This window comes from Corvus kubaryi, unplaced genomic scaffold (genome assembly GCF_017639235.1).
Source record: "Corvus kubaryi isolate FWS band 111438036 unplaced genomic scaffold, C.kubaryi_AGA036_p1.0 65403, whole genome shotgun sequence".
Lineage (NCBI taxonomy): Eukaryota > Metazoa > Chordata > Aves > Passeriformes > Corvidae > Corvus > Corvus kubaryi.
In genome coordinates this window covers 1-18,351 of record NW_024581979.1, presented here as the reverse complement: position 1 = coordinate 18,351, position 18,351 = coordinate 1, and the positions used below count along the sequence as shown (strand labels likewise).

Genomic DNA, 18,351 nt, shown 5'->3' with positions numbered 1-18,351 from the left:
CCGTCACCGCCATCACCGCCACCGGGGCCTGGTGCGACCCCCGAGCCCCCCGCGGATCCTCCCCATGCCGAGCCCCCGGCCCGCATGTCCCCGGGGCCGGGGGGAGCGGCTGCTCCGGCCCCATCCCCGGCCCCATCCCACCCCGCAGCTGCTCCGGCCCCCCCCGGCTGGACCCGGGGGTCGAGCGAGCTGGGGACAGCTGGAGGGGCCCCGGGACAGCCGGGGGGCCCCTGGTTGAGCCCGGGGGGGCCCGGCCTGCGGCAGTTGCTGCCCGGGGCAGGTGCGGGCAGCATTGCCCACCCCGGGGCGCCGGGAGCAGCTGCGGGATGAGGGGCTGGGGGCACCCTGAGCCTCCCCGGCAGCTGCAGCGAGGGGCGGGGGAGGCACGGTGCCCCCCCAGCCCCTGCCCGGGGGCTGGAGGGAAGCTGACGGGGCAGGGCAGGCACCCGGGGAGGACAGTGACAGAGGCCTTCGTCATCCTCCTCCTCCTCGCCCTCCTGCTCCTCCCAGCCCGTGCCTCGGCCCTGGTGCAGCCGGGGCAGGGCAGGTGTGGGAGGGGGGACTGGGGGCCGCCTTGAGCCCCCCCCAGCAGCTGCAGCGAGGGGTGGGCGCTGCACGGCGCGCCTCGCCCCTGCCCATGGCAGGGAAACTGTGGCACCGAGGCCGGGAGAGCCGGGGGGGACCAGTAACAGGTGCCTGCCTCCCTCTCCCTCCCCCCAGCGCGTACCTCGGCCATGGTCAGCCTGGAGCAGAGTGGGCGCGGGGCTGGGGACACCCTGAGCCCCCGGCAGTGCAGCGAGGAGCGGGGACTGCGCGGTGCCCTCCACCCCGCCCGGTGCTGAGGGAAACTGAGGCCCGGCAGCCAGGACAGCCGGTGGCGGGCGGGGGCACAGTGACCGCGCCGGGTGCAGCCGGGCTGGGGGCCCCGGCGGGGCTGCGCGGTGCGGAGCCCACCAGCTCCACAACCGCTGGCCTCTCACCGAGCCGAGCTCGGGAATCCCCGGTTCCATTTATGAACTCACCTCGTCACACAATCAGGTTCCATTTGACACTGGAACGGGCTCGTCATGAGAAACTGAGCCGAGTTTTTATTTACTATGACCCGTTTGTCCCGAAAAGGCGCCCCCTGCCCCCCAACAGTGCCGTGAATTTTGGGGATTTTTGGCCACACTTAACCCCTGCCGTCACCACGGACAGTCCCTTCGACTCTCAGGGTCCGCCCCAGCCCTCAGTCCGGCCCGGGGGGCTGCGGGGTCCCTGTTACCTCACTACCGCTGCCCTTCTCACGCATCCTACGGGGCAGCGCTGCGTTATTTCTGTACTGCCTGAGAGAAACACAGGGACGGTCAGGCACACCGGCGGGCCTGCGTGTCCCCGGGCGGGCTCCCCTCACGCCGGGGCCTCTCTCAGCCCCGAGCAGGGTCGGGCCATATCAGGGGTGAAGCCCCCAGCCCGGCGGAACCCTTTAGCAGGTCTAGGGCCCAGCGGGACCCTCCGGCGAGGCTCGGGGCCCTCCTGGAGCCGCCAAACTCCCGCCCCCCCGCACTCCCCTCACCGCCCACCCCCCCGCTCCCTCACACAAACACGGCCCGAGGCGGAGCGACGAAATGGGCGGGAAACATCGCCCGCTTCCCATTGGCTCTCCCGGCTGTCCGTCTGCATGACCCCGCCCCTCGCCGCGGCGCTCGTTATTTCTATTCGCCGGGCGATGACGTCACCGACGCGAGCACGCCTCGCCCTCACCCCGCTGCGTGCCGTGTGCAAAGGTAACACAGCCGTTAAACGAGCCGCGGGGCGGAGCCAGCGATGGACGGGGAAAGAAGCGGCTCGCCCATTGGGCGCCGCGGGATGTTCAAACTAGTATGGGAGGCGATGATTGGCGGGGACGCGGCGCGGTCCGCCGCCCCCGCCCGGGCGGGTCATTGTCTGGCGGCTCCTGAGGCGGGTCGGGCGCGGCGGCGGCTCTGGGGCTCGGACGGCGGCGGCGGTACCATGGTGAGGGTAGGGGTAGTCGGGGAGCTCGGGGCTCGGGGGGCCGGCCAGGACAGCGCGGCTGGGCTGAGCCGGGCCCCGTGGGGCCGCCAATGGCCGCTGCTGTCAGCCCAGGCCGGGCGGGGGACGGCCCCCGGTGCGTGACCTTGGGTCCGGCCCGGCGCTTCCTCAGTGCCCCGTGGCCGCCGCCGCCGCCTGGCTCCTGCGGAGGGGGTTTGTCCTGCCCTCCAAATCCGGCCCCGCCGGTGCCGTCCAGCGCTGTCAGAGCGGTGCGGTGTCAGCCGGTGTCTCCTCGGTCGCGGCTTGTGCCGGTTGCGGGCCGGTTGGACGGGAGGAAGCCCGCAACCGGCACAAGCCGTTGTCGTGGGGGAAACGTCAGTCGAGGGGGCCCGAGCGGGCCCGAGCGGGGTCTGTCAACCGCCCGGCGCCTCCTTCGGGGTTCCGCGGGATACATCCCAGCCCGCTTCCCGGGGGACCGGCCCGGTCCGCGGGGGAAGGAAAGGGAGGTTCGTTTTCCCCCGTGTCCCGTTCCTGTGGCCCCGTGGGGGGAATGGGGGGAGCCGGGTCTGGAGCTGTCAGCGAAGGCGGGCAGGGGGATGGGGGTTAGGGAGGCTCTGTGGATCTGTGAGAGGTTCCGTGGATCTGCAGGATGTTTTGGGTGGCTCTAAGGATCCTTGAGGGGGTTCCGTGGATTTGCAGGGGGCCCGGGGGACTCCATGGATTAGCGAGAGGGTTCTGTGGTTACATAGGGGGTTTCTGGGGATTTGTGGGGGATTCGGGTGGTTCTGTGGATCCGTGGGGGATTCTGTCGTTCTGTGAAGATACCCTGTGGATCCACGGGAGGGGTTTTGTGGATCTGCAGGGGGCTTGGGGGGTTCTGTGGATCCGCAAGGGATTTCTGTGGGTTTGCAGGGGACTCGGGGGGTTCTGTGGTACCGGGTGGGGATGGGGTGGTGGGTATTTGAGGGGATTCTGTGGACCCTTGGGGGAGTTCTGTGGATCCACAGGTGGAGTCGTGGGGGTTCCGTGGGGGGCTCTGGGATCCGCGGAGGTTCCGGAGCCAGCGGTAAGGGCCCCGATCCCTCAGCGTTAATGGAAACACCGTTGGGTTACGCAACTCCTGCTGCCGCCAAGAACTTGTGCTCGGGGATGTCTGGGAATGTGCGGCAGGAGATAAGTTGCTGTTTGAAGGGGTTTTATCCTGTTTGAAGCAACAAGAAAAAACAATGTTTGCCTGCTGTGAGGGATCCAGCGGGTCAGACCCAGGGAGGATTTAGCACGGGAATGTGCTCCCAGCGAGGGACTTTGGTGGAGAGAAGGGATGGAGATGGCACAGGGATTGCCTGAGTCCCTGGGAGCCCCAGTCCGGAGGTTGAGGAGAGAATCCTCGGGATTCGCTCCTCAGGAGGGAGGAATCCAGGAGCCTTCATTCCCAGCGCGGAGTTGGATGATCTCTCATAGGGAGCTGGGGGCAGCTGGGCTGGGAGAACCTCCCGTTTTCCCTGTGCAAACCCCATGGAGGATTGGTGAAAATCGGGACAAACCTCGGGATTTCCATGGCGAGATCTTTCTTCCCTCTTTTTGGTCAACCCCCCTGTAAAGATGTATCAGGCAGGCAGCTCCAAGCTGGAAAACCTGATGGGGCAGTGGGAAAGTTCGCAGCTGGCTGATAAAAGCCCTCAGTGGGAACAGCCAGTGCTTTTCCCAAAGCTGCCTTTTATTCCTAGAGCAAGGAAATATCCACAAATCCCCCTTTCCTCCCCCTTTCTTTCCCATAAATCTCCCTTTCCACCCCTCAAATCCTCCCTCCTTCCCCCCAAAATGCCCTGAGTTTTGCAGTTTTATGGAGCGATGTTTTCTCCTGATGAAAGTGACTCCTGGTGCTTCACCATTTCTCCCAGTTATCCCTGAAGACTCTCCTGTCGCGGCTGCTGGGACACAGGGCGGGCTTGCCGAGTCCTGGCATCCCCAGAGCCGGATCCCCTGTGGCCTCACCCCGTGCCCTCTGCTTGTTTTAATCACCTCGGGATTAATTAATGCCCCCTCGTGACTGATTTTTTTTTTCCAATGTTTGAGCTGAAACGTAACTCCCACCTGGCTGGGATGGGACCCAGATCTTGGACATTCCCAGGTTAACCAGCATCTTGTTTTGAGGATTAATGTGCTCCACTTTCTCTCCTGGGGTCTCTGGATCATTTCAGCTCCCTCACCAAGAGCCAAAATTCCTCCTTTTTGAGGGGATGGGGATTGTGGGATCAATATGTGCTATAAAAGCAGGGATTATGAATATCCAGGGTGTTTTCAGGCTCTCATCTCCCTGTGCTGTTGCTTCTTGTCTCTCTGTGGGCTGGAAAGCTTGGCTTTTGGGATTATTATCCCTGGTTTTTTTTACCTGGAGCTGATTTTGGGTTGCTGACATCTTTCCCCTGGAGCGTGCAGCTCCCTCTGCCTTCCTGCGTCACCCGTGGCTTTCACCTTGTTAGGAACAGCTTTCATTAGTGATTAGTGACGTCATGGGGTCTTCCCATATCCCTGGAATGCATGGATTTCCTGACAGCGGATGGGAGAACCCAGCAAACCCATGCTTGGCTCTTCCTTGTTACTCAGCAACTCCCAAACTCTTGGCTTTGGCATTTCCACCCCTTCCAACATGATTTTCATTAAATCTACAATTTCTTGGGCTCCCGGGTGATTTCCCAGTCTGGAGTAGGAAGGGAATTACCCCTGAATCCCACAGGATCACTTTCCCATATGCAGGAACAGGTTCCTGCGTAGTGCCCAGTGTCAATGTGTGGAGGAATCGAATCTGAAATCGAACTGGGCTCACAACTGCTGGAAAAAAATGCCCAACAATGGGATTTTGGGCTGGTTTTCCCCCATCTGGCATTTTCTGGAAAACAGTGGGAATACTGGCAGCAGGAACAGGACACCTGGGTGGGGGAGCAGCTGCTGCACCCTGAAAACCTCCCTTGTCCCCTTGAATCCGGGTGGTTTGAGAGGCCCTGAGTTGCCAGGGAGCTGCCAGATTATCCTACAGCAGGTCCCTCTGTCTTCGAATTAATGAGATTGTTTGGATTCAGGGATTAATTAGATTAATTAACAGGCCCCTTTCTCCCCCAGGCTGGCGGCAAGGCGGGCAAGGACAGCGGCAAGGCCAAGGCCAAGGCCGTGTCACGCTCCCAGAGAGCCGGGCTGCAGGTATGGCACAGGGAATCACCGGGAAACAGAACTCTGGGCAGCTGGGGGGCCCCAAACCTTCTTCTTTGTGGTCAAAACTGAATATTTTGGAATTTGGAGGCTTATGGAGCAATGAGGAGCCCTTGGGCTTGCAGAGGGGATTTGCTGTCAGGTGGGACAGAGAGGATGGGAGGATTAATTGGGAGAATTAATGATTATTTTGATAATTAATTTAAAATACAATTATTTTATGCTATACAAGATGTAGTTATATCTTACTAAATTACATGATAGCAATATACAATATATTTATATAACAGTGTAATTTATTATTATAACAAGACATTAATACTATATATTAATTAGTAATAAATTGGATAGTGATAATTAAATCCTCTGTTTGAAGAGTTGCTCCTGGAAGCCACAGCCCGAATCAACAGTGTAGGGTGTAAATATGCATGTTGGGGGGGCTGTAGGTGTTAACGAGGTTGTTAATTGCCCCCCCAGTTCCCAGTCGGCCGCATCCACAGGCACCTGAAGACTCGGACCACCAGCCACGGGCGCGTGGGAGCCACGGCGGCCGTGTACAGCGCGGCCATCCTCGAGTACCTGACCGCTGAGGTAGGACCCCCCTCCCCACACCCAGCACCCCTCCCCTCGGCATTCCCACCTCTTGCCGCTGTCCTGCAGGTGCTGGAGCTGGCCGGGAACGCTTCCAAGGATCTCAAAGTCAAGCGGATCACGCCCCGGCACCTGCAGCTGGCGATCCGCGGTGATGAGGAGTTGGACTCCCTGATCAAAGCCACCATTGCTGGTGGAGGTGGGCGTCATTCCCGTGTTTCCATCCTGGGGAGGGAATTTAGCAAGAAGGGGAAGTATGAGAAACCGAATAGGGATTTGGCAGTTGGCCTAAAGGCATGGGCTTGCTGCTTCCCTGGATTCAGACCGAGGGGGATCCACTTGACGTTCACACTGGATTTTCACAAAAAAAGGGAATTTAGGATTTTTTGGAGTTTCTTGAGAATTCTACCAGTGACTTGACAAGAATTCTCCCTTCCTCTCTGCAGGTGTCATTCCCCACATCCACAAGTCCCTGATTGGAAAGAAGGGACAACAGAAAACGGCGTAGAAGGAGTGCGGCACCGGATCCCCCCCCCGGTCATCGTACTGTACCTGGGCACAGGAACATCTCGGGGACACGAGGAGTTTTTTTTAAGGAATAGTTCAAAGGAAGAGCATAGAGGATTGACTGTAGAGGAAACATTGGGATGGGTTTAGATTCTGAGTAGGACACACCGTGGGCCGTGGGGCGGCAGCCGGGGGTGGGTGAGGGGCTTGGCTGCCCCTGTGTTTTATACAAAAATGGAACCCATAAACCATTTTTTACAAAAAACCAGACGGTCTCCAGTGGTGGCGGGGAGGGGGGGTCGGGAGGGGGTGGTCGGGACCCCCCCCCCGGCGCTGGGCAGAGGAGCCTGGTGCCCCCCCATGCAAATGAGCCCGCATGCAAATGCACGGTGAGGGACAAGCGCCGCCCATTATGCAAATGTTCCGGGGGTGGGTGGGGCGTGCTCTGCGTGCCGGGAGCACATGGCCGGGTGTGTCCGTCTGTCTGTCTGTCCTGGACGCAGCAGTGTGTCTGTGTGTGTGTGCCTGTCCCGGCCGTAGGGGTGTCCATCTGTACGGTGCCCGGCCGTGCCAGCGGTCAGGCAGCCCGCAGCACAAGGGCGCTGGGAGCCTGGGTGTTCACCGGACCCGGATCTGCGTCTGTCCGGGCCGTCTGTCCGGCTGTGGGTGTCAGGGTCCGTCACGCCTGAGTGTCACTCTGTGCTGGCCACATGGGGCCTGCCCAAGCTCCCGGCGCGCCCCGTGTGTAGCAGCTGGGCACGGGGGTGCTCCGGGCCGGGCGCGGAGGCGGTGCCGGGGGGGAGCTGGAGCCGGGCGGCTCCTGCACTGGCAACACCGGGTGCTGGTTGCATCAGGCGTCAAGTGGCCCCAACGGCCTAGGGCACCATCAGAGCCGTGCCCGGGCTCAGACCCGCCCCGCGGGGCCGCAGCGCCTGGGGGAGCCGCGGGCCCGGTTGCGATCGCGGACAGGGGCAAGGGCGGGGCCGGGCCGGGGTCGGTCCCGGCGGGCCCGAGGTCGCACAATGGCGACGCCGGTCTGCGCAAGATGGCGGCGGGGAGGCGGGGCCGTCCTCGCTGCCCGCGGGCCGTGCATTGCGCATGCGCCCTCCGTGCCGTCGCCGGACGCATGCGTGCGCCGCCGCGCGCCTCGAGCTGCCGGGCCGCGCGGGAGGTACCATGCGGCCACCACGGGGGAGTACGGCGGGGGCATCAGTGCCCGCCCGCAGCATTGCGCCGTGCGGGGCAGAGGAGACGGCCTGACCGAAGGTTTAGCTCTGCTGAGTGCCCAGCTGATGACGGCCCGCTCCGGGCTGCCCCGGAGGTTGAGGCCAAGCTCCGCGTTATGTAACGCTCTCCCCCTCCCCGGCTGCAGTGGTTCTGCCCCCCCCGCCCCCGCGGTGCGTATTACGCTCGCCATTGGCTGGGAGCGGTAGCGGGGCGGGGCGAGGAGGCTATAACTAGAGGTGCTGAGGAAGGGGCCGCGTTCAGTCTGCCGCGGCCGTGCTTGGGTGTTGTTGTTCCTGTGTTTTCCCCTTCCGCCTGTCGCCGCCCATCGCGCCGCCATGAACGGGCAACTGAACGGTTTCCACGAGGTGTTCATCGAGGAGGGCACCTTCCTCTTCACTTCCGAATCCGTGGGCGAGGGGCACCCAGGTGCGGGCCAAGCGGGGCTGGGCGGGGCGGCGATCGCGCAGGCGCGGCCGGGCGGGGGGGGAGGAGGAGGAGGATGGTGAGGATGAAGATGAAGGAGGTGAGGATGAGGATGGAGGGGATGAGGGTGGGCCGGGGGCGTGGGGGGGGGGCGGTGACGCGGGCGGGCGCGCGCGCAGTGTGAGGCGGGCGCGCGCTCGCCGCATTGCGGGCCCGGCGCGCACGTGCTGCCCGCGTGGGGCGGGACACGGGGGTGACGATGGGGCGGGCGGGGGGGGGCCGGTGCCGCCGTGACTAAGCAGCTCCCGGTGCCCCCGCACCCCGCGGGACCCCCGCCGTGGGCTCCCTCCCCGCGTGGATGCCGGGGGTAAGACAGGCCTGGTGACCCGCACGCACACCCCCCCCCCCCCCCCGGGGCGGAGTGCCGCCCTCAGCCCACCCCCCATCCCCCGATGGTGTCCCCGATGTCGCCCAGCCGGAGATGAAGCGTGGTGGGTCTCCCCAGATGTGCCCTCCCGCTGCAGCCGGGGGGTTACACTCCTCCCGGGGGGTGGTTGGAGCCCTCCCCAGCTCGGTACCAGCTGGTGCCGGTCTCCCCCGGTCTTTGTCCTCGCCGGTTTGGGGCACATGACTGTTAACCTCCGGAGGCAGCTGCCAACGCCCAGCGCCCACTGCTTGGGCACAGCCAGCACCCCTGAACCCCCTCAGCTCTGGCCACTCCGGCACCCACTGTCAGGGCATACCCAGCACCTCCCGAGTTCCCCTCAGCTCCAGGTCCCCCTCGGGCCCCACAGCACCCCACAGCTCTGGTCCTTCTGGCTCAAGCACCCACAAACCCGATGGCACAACCTGCGGCTGCTCTGGGGCTCCCTCCACGCTGCCTGAGGGAGGAGGCTATGAGGTCTATTTCCTCACTCTTTCCCCCCAAAAAGCATCTGGGGGACCTGCCTCCCCTCACCCAAGCTGGGCGCTGCCTTGTCCTCACCCAGATCCTGCCCGGAAGGTCGCTGCCAAGGACGCCCGCAGTCCTGGGGACACGGGTGGCCCCTGGGACACCCTGGACCCCCTCCACCGGCGTAAAACACCCCGGGAGCAGGAGGGAGCTGGGTGTCCGGTGGGGTATGGCTGGAACAGCTTTGCCTGGGGGCAGAGCTGCTGGAAGCTGGCATGCTGCGGATTTGGGAAGCTGGGATATGGGTCTGATCCCCTCAGTGGTGCCACAGGGCTCAGCCGTAGTTGAAGCTGGAGCTTAACTGGGACATGCCTGGAATTCCAGACTGGGGACAAGGCAAGGGCTGTGTGCACCCTGGGGGGCTCCTGGATTATGGGGCTCCGATCCCTGTGCCGGAGGGTCCGGAAGGAAGGGCTGTGCCGTGTTGGGCTGTCCCACGCCACCGTGACGCCCCCTGCTCTCCGTGTCCCCAGATAAAATCTGTGACCAGATCAGTGATGCTGTCCTGGATGCCCACCTCAAGCAGGACCCTGATGCCAAGGTGGCATGTGGTGAGTAAGGGCACCAGGGGACAGCAGGTGGGTGACGTGGAGGTGACGCTGTGCTGACATCACCCTTGTCCCTGCAGAGACGGTCGCCAAAACCGGGATGATCCTGCTGGCGGGGGAGATCACCTCCCGGGCCAACGTAGACTACCAGAAGGTTGTCCGGGACACCATCCGGCACATCGGCTACGACGACTCCTCCAAAGGTGCGTCCCGGGGTGCCACCACCTCAGTGACAGCACAGTGGTGGCACCGGGCTCACCACAGCCCCCTTTGTCCCCCCAGGTTTTGACTACAAGACATGCAATGTGCTGGTGGCCCTGGAGCAGCAGTCCCCGGACATCGCCCAGGGCGTGCACCTGGACCGCAGCGAGGAGGACATTGGCGCCGGTGACCAGGTGAGACCCGGGGCCGTGGGGTTGCCGTGGTGTGACCGAGGGCTGGGTGTGACCCCCTGTCCCTGTGCCACAGGGGCTGATGTTCGGCTACGCCACGGACGAGACGGAGGAGTGCATGCCCCTGACCATCGTCCTGGCGCACAAGCTCAACGCCAAGCTGGCTGAGCTGCGCCGCAGCAGAGCCCTGCCCTGGCTGCGCCCCGACTCCAAGACACAGGTGAGGTGCTGATGAGTCCCCAAAGCCCTTGGGAGCCCTTTGTTCTCCCTCCTGGCCTCTGACTGGTGTCCCCTGGCAGGTGACAGTGCAGTACATGCAGGACCGTGGGGCGGTGATCCCGATCCGGGTGCACACCATCGTGATCTCGGTGCAGCACGATGAGGACGTGTGTCTGGACGAGATGCGCGACGCGCTGAAGGAGAAGGTCATCAAGGCCGTGGTGCCGCCCAAGTACCTGGATGATGACACCATCTACCACCTGCAGCCCAGCGGCCGCTTCGTCATCGGCGGGCCCCAGGTGCAGCCGAGGGCACTGTGGTGGTGGTTCGATGGTGGTGGTGGTGACAGTTGTGATGGCATGATGGTGGTGCTGGCAGCGACACCACGATGGTGGCAACGATGGTGCGGTGGTGGTGGCTGAGGGGTGGTGACAAGATGGTGACACTGTGGCGGTGGCACAGTGGCGGTAGCACAGTGGTGGCAGTTACAGTGGTGTGATGGTGGTGGCACGGTGGTGACAATGGCACAGTGGTGGCAGAGACGGTGTGGTTATGGTGGCGGTGATAACACGACGGTGGTCACAGCATGGTGCGGTGGTGGCAGCAGCAGCACGGCGATGGCTCGGTGGGGACGATGCTGGTGACAATACGGACAGGTTGTGACGCTGCTGTCCCCAACAGGGCGATGCGGGGCTGACGGGCCGCAAGATCATCGTGGACACGTACGGGGGCTGGGGCGCGCACGGAGGCGGCGCCTTCTCGGGCAAGGACTACACCAAGGTGGATCGCTCGGCCGCCTACGCCGCGCGCTGGGTGGCCAAGTCCCTGGTGAAGGCTGGGCTGTGCCGCAGGGTGCTGGTCCAGGTGGGTGTTGGGCTGGGTCGAGGCTGCTTCAGATGGGTGCTGCGGCCCCCCTCCCCAGCCTCTCTGGGTCCAGCCTCACCCCCACCTCCACCTGCCCCCCACAGGTCTCGTACGCCATCGGGGTCTCGCACCCCTTGTCCATCTCCATCTTCCACTACGGCACCTCCCAGAAGAGCGAGCGGGAGCTGTTGGAGATCGTCAAGAAGAACTTCGACCTGCGGCCTGGGGTCATCGTCAGGTAACGGGCGTGGGGGGCTGTGCCGGGGGGTGGGGCGGGTGGGGGTCCCTCCCGGAGCAGCCTGGGGACCGCCTGGCGCCCTGGACCCGGCGCGGAGCCGCTCGGCCGAACGGAGAAGGCGCGCTTGGGGCGCGGATGGGGTAAGTATCCGCCGGAGCCGAGCGCTTGGAGCTTCCCCGGAGCCGGGAGCCAGCCGGGTGCTTTGGGGAGCAGCCGGGGAAGCTCCAACCGCCCCGTGGGGTGGGGAGGAGGCAGAGGCGCCGCTGCGGAACCCCCGGCCAGGCAGGGAAGGGGCGAAGGCAGGACCCCGGGGCCACCTCACTGAGTCGGGAATTGTGTATTCCAGGGATCTGGATCTGAAGAAGCCCCTCTATCAGAGGACCGCAGCCTATGGCCACTTTGGTAGGGACAGTTTCCCTTGGGAAGTGCCCAAAAAACTAAAATACTGAGGAGAAAAGAGCATTGTTAGGGCTTTTCCCCCCACTCCCGCGGGCGTAGGTTACAGAGAAGCCCGTGGGCTCTGGGGGAAAGAGCTCCCAGCCCCCCCCCAGGCTCCCCAGCCCCGCCATTGTCTCTCACCATCGTTTTGGTTGTGTGGGGACCACGTGCCTCTCCTGGAGCCCACCCCTGTGTCCTCCCAAATCCCTCCGGATGGTTTTTAACAAATCTGTCTTTACTCCGAGCTTGGAGATGGGGAAAAAGGCCCAAGTGCCCTCTCAAGCCCTCCCCCATGTCCCCACAGTCCCACTGTGGCAAGGGCCACCCCATTCTGAGTCCCAGCAGTACTGCTGTGGGGGTTACCCCATTTTATCACTCCCCATTCCCCCTTGACCCCGAATTCCACTACATCAGGGGGATCCCCCATTTTTGCTCCCACTGTCCCCCCCCACCCTGGTGCGGGGGGGGGGGGACACACAAACCCCTCATTGTGGCTCCCTGTGTGTCCCTCCCCACAGTCCCCATTCCACTGGGGGGATACACATTTTGGCTCCCCCAGTCCCACTGGTGGGGGGGACATCTCCCATTCCACCTCCCCACCCCCCCTGGGACCTCGCTGGTGCTGGGTTTGGTTCTTAACCCTCATTTTTAACCTCTTGTTCCAAAAATGCACATTTTGGGGGGGACACGCTAAAGCCGACCCCCAACCCCCCCCTGAGGGTTCGGTACCAGAGGAAAACATTTTACATTCTTTTTTTTTTGGGTTTTAATCCAAAAGCTGAAGCGACTCCCCAACTGCACAACTCCTCCACACCCCCCAACTTTGTCCAGATTTTGGGGGGGAAAGGGGGGCATTTGGCGCTTGATACTTGAAGGTTTGGTGTATTTATTGTGCGCCGAGGCGGGGGCGTGAGTACAGAGAAGTCCCCGCACTCAGCCGGCAGCTCCTGATCCCTGAAAGCCCCCCCTTCCCCTCCCCCCGCCCTCCCCCTGCCCCCCACCAATTTGGGGCGAAACGGGGGGGAAATGGGTTTGTTGGAGCGCCGGGGGTGCCTGGGCGTGGCGCTGGTGGCCGGTGTGGTACAGAGAAGCCGGCTTGTTTACTGCCCGCCCGGGCTCCGGCCCCCAGAGTGCCTTGGGGGGGGGGCAAGGGGGGCTTTCTCCTGCCCCTGAGGATTTTTTTTTTTCTTGGTTTTACTATTTTCGGGAGGTTTCGTCCGAATGTTTTGATCCACTGAATCCAAAAATGAGTTCAAAAAGAAAAGAATCTCAATAAAAGTGATGGGTTAGATGGAGCCACCTCGAGTGTGTGGGGGAAACGGCGGGGAGAGACAGGTGCAGGGGGGAGCTGAAGGGTTTGGGAAACCGAGGCACTGGGAGACGGAGACATTGGGGTACAGGGGAAAGTGGGATATGGGGGATTAGATAGGGAGAAAGTGTGGGGGGGACCAGGTACAGGGGAAACTGAGGCACAGGGTCCTGGGATGGGAGAAAGGGGCATGGGGGGAGCTGGGGGAGTGACTGAAGCACAGGAGAAATGGATGGGGGAACTGGACACGGCTGGAACGAGTATCAGGGCAACAGGGATGGGGGACACTGGGGTTTGGGGAAATGGGCACGGGGGGAACTGGGGTGCAGGGGAGATTGGGATGGGTGAACTGGGAAGGGTTGGGGAATGTGGCTGGGGAGCTGGGGGATGGAGGGAAACGGGTACACGGGGTGGGGAACGCCCAGGGCAGGGGGAGCCAGTTACCGGGAGAATCCGGAGCACAGGGGGAAACTGAGGCACGGGAGGATTTCTGGCTTAAAAAATAGCATTTATTTAGAGTGTTCAGAGCTCGGGACCCCTCTGGGCCCCCCCATCGGTCTCGGGCCGAGCCTCCTCCTCCTCCCCGTTCCAGCTGGCGAAGGCCACCTCCTGCGCCAGGCGCTCCGGGGACGGGCGGCCCAGCGCCAGGTTCCGCAGCGCGATCAGCGTCATCAGGGCACTGCGGGGACAGCGGTGGGCACCGGGGGGCACGGGGGGCAACGGGGGACAGGACAGGGGGACAAGGGGGCTTTGGGACTGACCTGCGGCGGAAGAGGAAGAACTTCCTGCGGAGGAAGCGCCGGAGGCGCTGGGCCAGGCTGGACTCGTGCTCCCGCCGCTGCTGCCGCCGCTCCCGCCGCAGGAACAGAGACACCACTGGGTCCAGCGGCACCCCCGCGGGCGGGGGCTCCCCCAGGATGGGCCGCAGCTCGGGGGGGCAACGGGGACTGTTCTGGGGCAGAGGTGGGAGGTGATGGGGATTTTGGGGTCCCTGTGATGCCCCCAGTCTGGTGATGGGAATTGGGGATGTTGCCCTGATCTCCCCACACAGGGAGGGATTGGGGTCCTCCATGATCACCTCAGCCCAGTGCTCACCAGGGGCTGAGGTGATGGGGATTTTGGGGTCCCCATGCCCCCACTGCTGCCCAGGGGATGAGGTGATGGGGATTTTGGGGTCCCTGTGACCCTAGGGCGAAAACTGACAGGGATTTTTGAGGGGTTGTCTTCCCACTACTCAGAAAGACGTGAGGTGCCAGGAATTGGGGGGACCCTGTCATTCCTCCACCCCAGTGACAGGGATTGGGGGTCTTCCTGGAACTTCCCCCCATGGGGTAAGATGCTGGGGATTTTGGGGTCCCAGAAAGCAAAGTGTCAAGGATTTTGAGATTCCCAGGTGTGAGGTGTTGGGGATTCTGGGGTCCCCAGGGATGAGGTGCTGGGTATTTGGGGGTCCTCACCGGTGCCGTTGCGCACACGGTCCCGCAGCTCCCGCAGCTGCGTCAGGTTCCGCTCCAGCTGCAGCGCCGTGGTGTTGACGTACAGGTACATGTAGCACGAGGGCTCCGGGGACACCGTGTGCACCCTGTGGTACTGCCCCGCTGGCAGCTGGGGGGGACACAGTATCAGCACCCCCAGGCACCTCCAGGCCCCCCGGGGTCCCCCCGAGCCTCACCTGCATCCCCTCACCCTCCTGCAGCGAGTGGTTCTGCTGCTGCTCCACCAGCTCCACCAGCACCTTCCCCCGCAGGACCCGCAGGCTCGTGTTCCCCAGGTCCTCGCTCACGAAGTTCTCCAGGTACAGGCCTGGAACAGAGCTGGGTCTGTACCCCCACCCTGAAGCCCCCGGCCCTGTGCCCCCACCCTGAACCCCCGGACACTCCTGTGCCCTGTACCCCACAACCCCCCTCAACCCCAGGATTCCCCCACGCCCTGTACCCAACCCCTGAACCCCTGGGACCCTTCGTTCCCTGTACCCACTGCTGACCGCCCTCCATGCTCTGTAACCCCTGGCCCCACAAGTGCCCTGTCCCCGACCCCCAGGGCCCCTAGGGCCGCACCGGGGAAGTCTGCAATGAACACGGTGTCCGTGTGTCCATCCAGCTGCGCCTCCATCTCCTGCAGCTGCTGACGCCACGGAGAGAGATCCACGAGCAGCGGGAGCAGCCACGGCGTGGGGGTCCATGGGGACCATGGAGCACGGACCAGGTCCACCCGGGGGTCCACAAGTCTGGGGGAATGAGGTGTCAACACCCCTCAGCACCCCCAAATCCTGTGGGACTATAGGACCCACGGCGTGGGGTCCACGGGGACCACAACAGGTCCACCTGTGCAGACAAACCACCAGCACCCCCACCTGTCCCTGTGTCCTCCCCAACCTCGGCTGGAAGCAGCAGCTCCACCAGCAGCAGCACCCCCAGCTGTGGGCCCACAGCTCCCACACCAGCTCCACCCGCGGGTCCCCCACCCTGTGCAGCCAAGCCCTGCGTCCCCATGTTGCCCAAAACCCCGGGTATCCCTCCAGAATCCCATGTGGCCCCCACAAGATCCCGGGTACCCCAAAGGCCTCTCTGCCTGCAGCGACAGCACCCACAGCACGAGGTGCCCCGGGGCTCGCGTGCCCCAGCCCAGACCCACCCGCAGGCCCCCCACGGCCCCTGTCCTGTCCCCCACCTCTGCTGGAAGCGCTCGTTGATGGACACCCAAACGTCGAAGTAGATCTGGGGCTCGGTGACGTTGTAGCGCGGCAGCAGCTGGCTCAGGCAGGCCGAGTACTGCTTGAGCATGTCCGCGTGGTCCCGCCAGCGCCGGCTCTGCGTGAACGCCTGCGGGGACCGGGGGGAAACTGAGGCATGGGGACCACAATGGGGGACGGCGGGGAAACGAGGAATAGGGGAAAATGAAGGCCAGGGGGTGTCCCATGGGTGAGAGGTGATGGGGAAACACGGGCAGAGATGGAGGCACAGGGGGAAAATGAGGGATGATGGAAACTGAGGCACAGTGGGGGGCCCACGGGGGAAGTCCCTGAACTTGGGAGAAATGGGGGGGTCACCAGGGGGAAACTGAGGCACGGTGAGAAAATGAGGGACTGGGGAAACTGAGGCCCAGGGGGTGTTGGCTCAAAACACTGAGTTTATTTAGACTGATCAGAGCCCCCCATCCCTCCTCACCCCAGGGCCTGGCTCACCCCAGTCTCAGGTGCTGCCAGGGCTCACTCACCCCTGGTTTCAGGTAGCCCACCTCCCCGGTGAGCCCATCCCTGTAGGTGATCTTGACGTGCTGGTGGAAGCGGGAATGGACCATCATGTCCCAGGAGTAGCCGTAGAGCCCGTTGGTCCAATTGTTGTAGCCCTGGGGGGACACGGGGGGGGTCACAGAGCACAGGGGTGTCCCCACCCCAGGGGACAAGGAGGGGACAGGGATCCCCATACCTACCACCAGCCCCCTTTTACCACCCTAAGTGCCCCCCCCACAACCCCACAAAATGTCCCCTACGTGCCCCCAAATGCCCTCCACATCCCCCAACCCCCTCCCCGTGTCCCCAAACTCTTTCTTACTCTTCTCAGACCACCCCCATGTCCCCAAACCGTCTCCCCAGTCCCCCCGTGCCCACCTGGGTGATGAAGTGGGAGTAGGGCAGGAAGAGCTGCTCCAGCACGTAGAGGATGGTGAAGGCTGCGGCCAAGTGCTGGCGAGGCCGAAGGCCCCCTCGCGCCCCCCCGGGCCCCATAGTGGCAGTCAGGGCTGGGCTGGGGAGGCTCCGTGCTGGGGAGCCACCCCCGCAGCCAGCGGGGGCAGCGGGCCACGAGCCCCCGTGGCCACTCGGGCCGGCAGAAGAGCCCGTTGGTGGCCAGCATGGTGTAGGAGAACATGCCTGGGGGGGGGACACTTAGGGACCCCCACTGCACCCAGGGGTGGGGGGTGCCCCTGTCTGGGATCGGGGGGGTCCCTGCACAGGGCCAGGGTGTTTTGGGGTGTCTGGGTAGCCCTGTTGGGGACTGGGGGGGGATTTGGGGGCCATGGAGGGGGAACTTGCTCTGGTGGGGGGTGTTTGGGGGTCCCCAGGTGCCCCTGCCCTGGCTCAGGGTGTGTTTGGGGGGTGCCCAGGTGCCCATCCCAGTCTGGGGGTGATTTAGGGGAGGGCTAATGAGGCTGTTTGGGGTTGTCCTGAATGAGGGTGATTTACAGGGGGTATCTGGGTGCCCCTACTATGGATAGGGGTGATTTAAAAGGAGTTGGAGGGGTGCCCCTGCCCTGGCTCAGGGTGTTTTGGGGGTGCCCAGGGGTCCCATGCCCAGTTTGGGGGTGCTTAAGGCGAGTCATAGAGTGGCTGGGTGCCCCCACCCAGGCTCAGGCTGCTTCAGGGGGTGCCCCTGCCCAGGCTGGGGGTGCTCTGGGGGTGCCCTGGGGCTGTCTGGGGGTGCCATGTCCCCCCTCACCGATGCTGAAGAGCTGGGAGTTCATGCAATGGAAGTAGGTGACGAAGATGAGGGCGAGGGGCCGCGTGGCGTCGAAGAAGAGCAGGAAACCAGCAGAGAGGTCGAGCACCAGTCCCCCACCGTGCACCACCAGGCGGCTGGTCAGCTCCTCGGACAGCACCAGCCTGGCCACGGAGCCTTCCTCGGCATCGGCCTCACCCCAGCACCGTCCGCAGCCTCACCCTGCCCCTCCTCAGCCCCACCCATCACCTCCCCCCCTTCCTCCTCCTGTCCGTCGCATTCCTCATCCTCAACCCAAACCCATCCCCCTGAACCTGTCCTCATCCCATCCCATCCCTAACCCCAGCCCATCAGCCCCCCTCCTCTCCCCATTGAACCTCCTTACCCTCATCCTCACTCCAACCCCATAACCCTCCTCATCCCATCCCATCTCATCCCAATCCCATCCTGTCCCACCCTCGCCTTCATTCTCATCCCTATCACCCCCCCTCACCCTCCTCTGCCCCGTTCCTGTCACCCCATCCCCATTACCCCCTCCTCATCCTCACCTTGGAGCCCACAATTCCACTACACCCCCATCAACTCCCCTCACCCTCCTCATCCTCACCCCAAATCACCTCTCACCCTCCTCGTCCTCAGCCCACCCCTGTCCCCCTCCTCACCCTCGCCCCTTCCCCTCCCCTGACCTGAAGGGTGCAAAGAGCCAGTGCCGGGCGAGGGTCCCCCTGGAGAAGCCCCCGACCCAGTCGGCATCCAGCTTCTTCAGCCCCGCGATGAAGTACACGATGAACACCTGGGGGGACACGGTCAGGGAGTCCCGGGGGTGCCGGGGGGGGCCCCGGGGGTCCCGGGCAGGGACACCCACCTGGGCGCGCAGCAGGGCGTAGTTCCACAGCGGGACGTGGGCGTTCCTCTTCTGGGGACGGAAGAGCCCATCCACAGACCTGCAGGAGCACGGGGCACCCCGGGCACGGGGGGACAAGGCCACTGTCACCCCATTGCCAGAGC

General features: G+C 63.8%; 3 protein-coding genes across 5 annotated transcripts; 2 read left to right on the top strand and 1 right to left on the bottom strand.

Annotated features, from left to right (window-relative positions):
• The first annotated feature begins 1,791 nt into the window (after nt 1–1,791).
• On the top strand, nt 1,792–6,565 carry LOC121673415 (histone H2A.V). 3 transcript variants are annotated; one of them, XM_042046710.1, is made up of 5 exons: nt 1,792–1,995; nt 5,113–5,190; nt 5,677–5,790; nt 5,860–5,989; nt 6,237–6,565. In XM_042046710.1, the coding sequence occupies exons 1-5, from the start codon at nt 1,807–1,809 to the stop codon at nt 6,296–6,298; spliced, it is 573 nt and encodes a 190-aa protein (XP_041902644.1). In that variant the 5' UTR covers nt 1,792–1,806; the 3' UTR covers nt 6,299–6,565. The 3 variants fall into 3 exon arrangements, with proteins under 3 accessions (XP_041902644.1, XP_041902642.1, XP_041902641.1); XM_042046707.1 differs by lacking the exon at nt 1,792–1,995 and adding an exon at nt 2,070–2,498; XM_042046708.1 differs by having other exon boundaries at nt 5,677–5,989.
• Nucleotides 6,566–7,767: 1,202 nt separating this feature from the next.
• On the top strand, nt 7,768–12,893 carry LOC121673414 (S-adenosylmethionine synthase-like). The gene is made up of 9 exons (XM_042046706.1): nt 7,768–7,950; nt 9,373–9,450; nt 9,528–9,650; nt 9,730–9,842; nt 9,916–10,059; nt 10,139–10,357; nt 10,740–10,922; nt 11,027–11,160; nt 11,507–12,893. The coding sequence occupies exons 1-9, from the start codon at nt 7,860–7,862 to the stop codon at nt 11,607–11,609; spliced, it is 1,188 nt and encodes a 395-aa protein (XP_041902640.1). The 5' UTR covers nt 7,768–7,859; the 3' UTR covers nt 11,610–12,893.
• A 501-nt stretch (nt 12,894–13,394) lies between these two features.
• LOC121673416 (vitamin K-dependent gamma-carboxylase-like) lies at nt 13,395–18,346 on the bottom strand (the record flags this gene model as incomplete). Its single annotated transcript, XM_042046711.1, is given in 13 exon segments — nt 13,395–13,586; nt 13,669–13,844; nt 13,846–13,859; nt 14,365–14,512; nt 14,580–14,710; nt 14,965–15,134; nt 15,578–15,729; nt 16,124–16,255; nt 16,518–16,622; nt 16,624–16,778; nt 17,344–17,507; nt 18,030–18,136; nt 18,209–18,346. Coding segments are annotated over 13 exon segments (1,749 nt in total), but the record flags the coding sequence as incomplete, so codon positions are not given.
• Nucleotides 18,347–18,351: the final 5 nt, after the last annotated feature.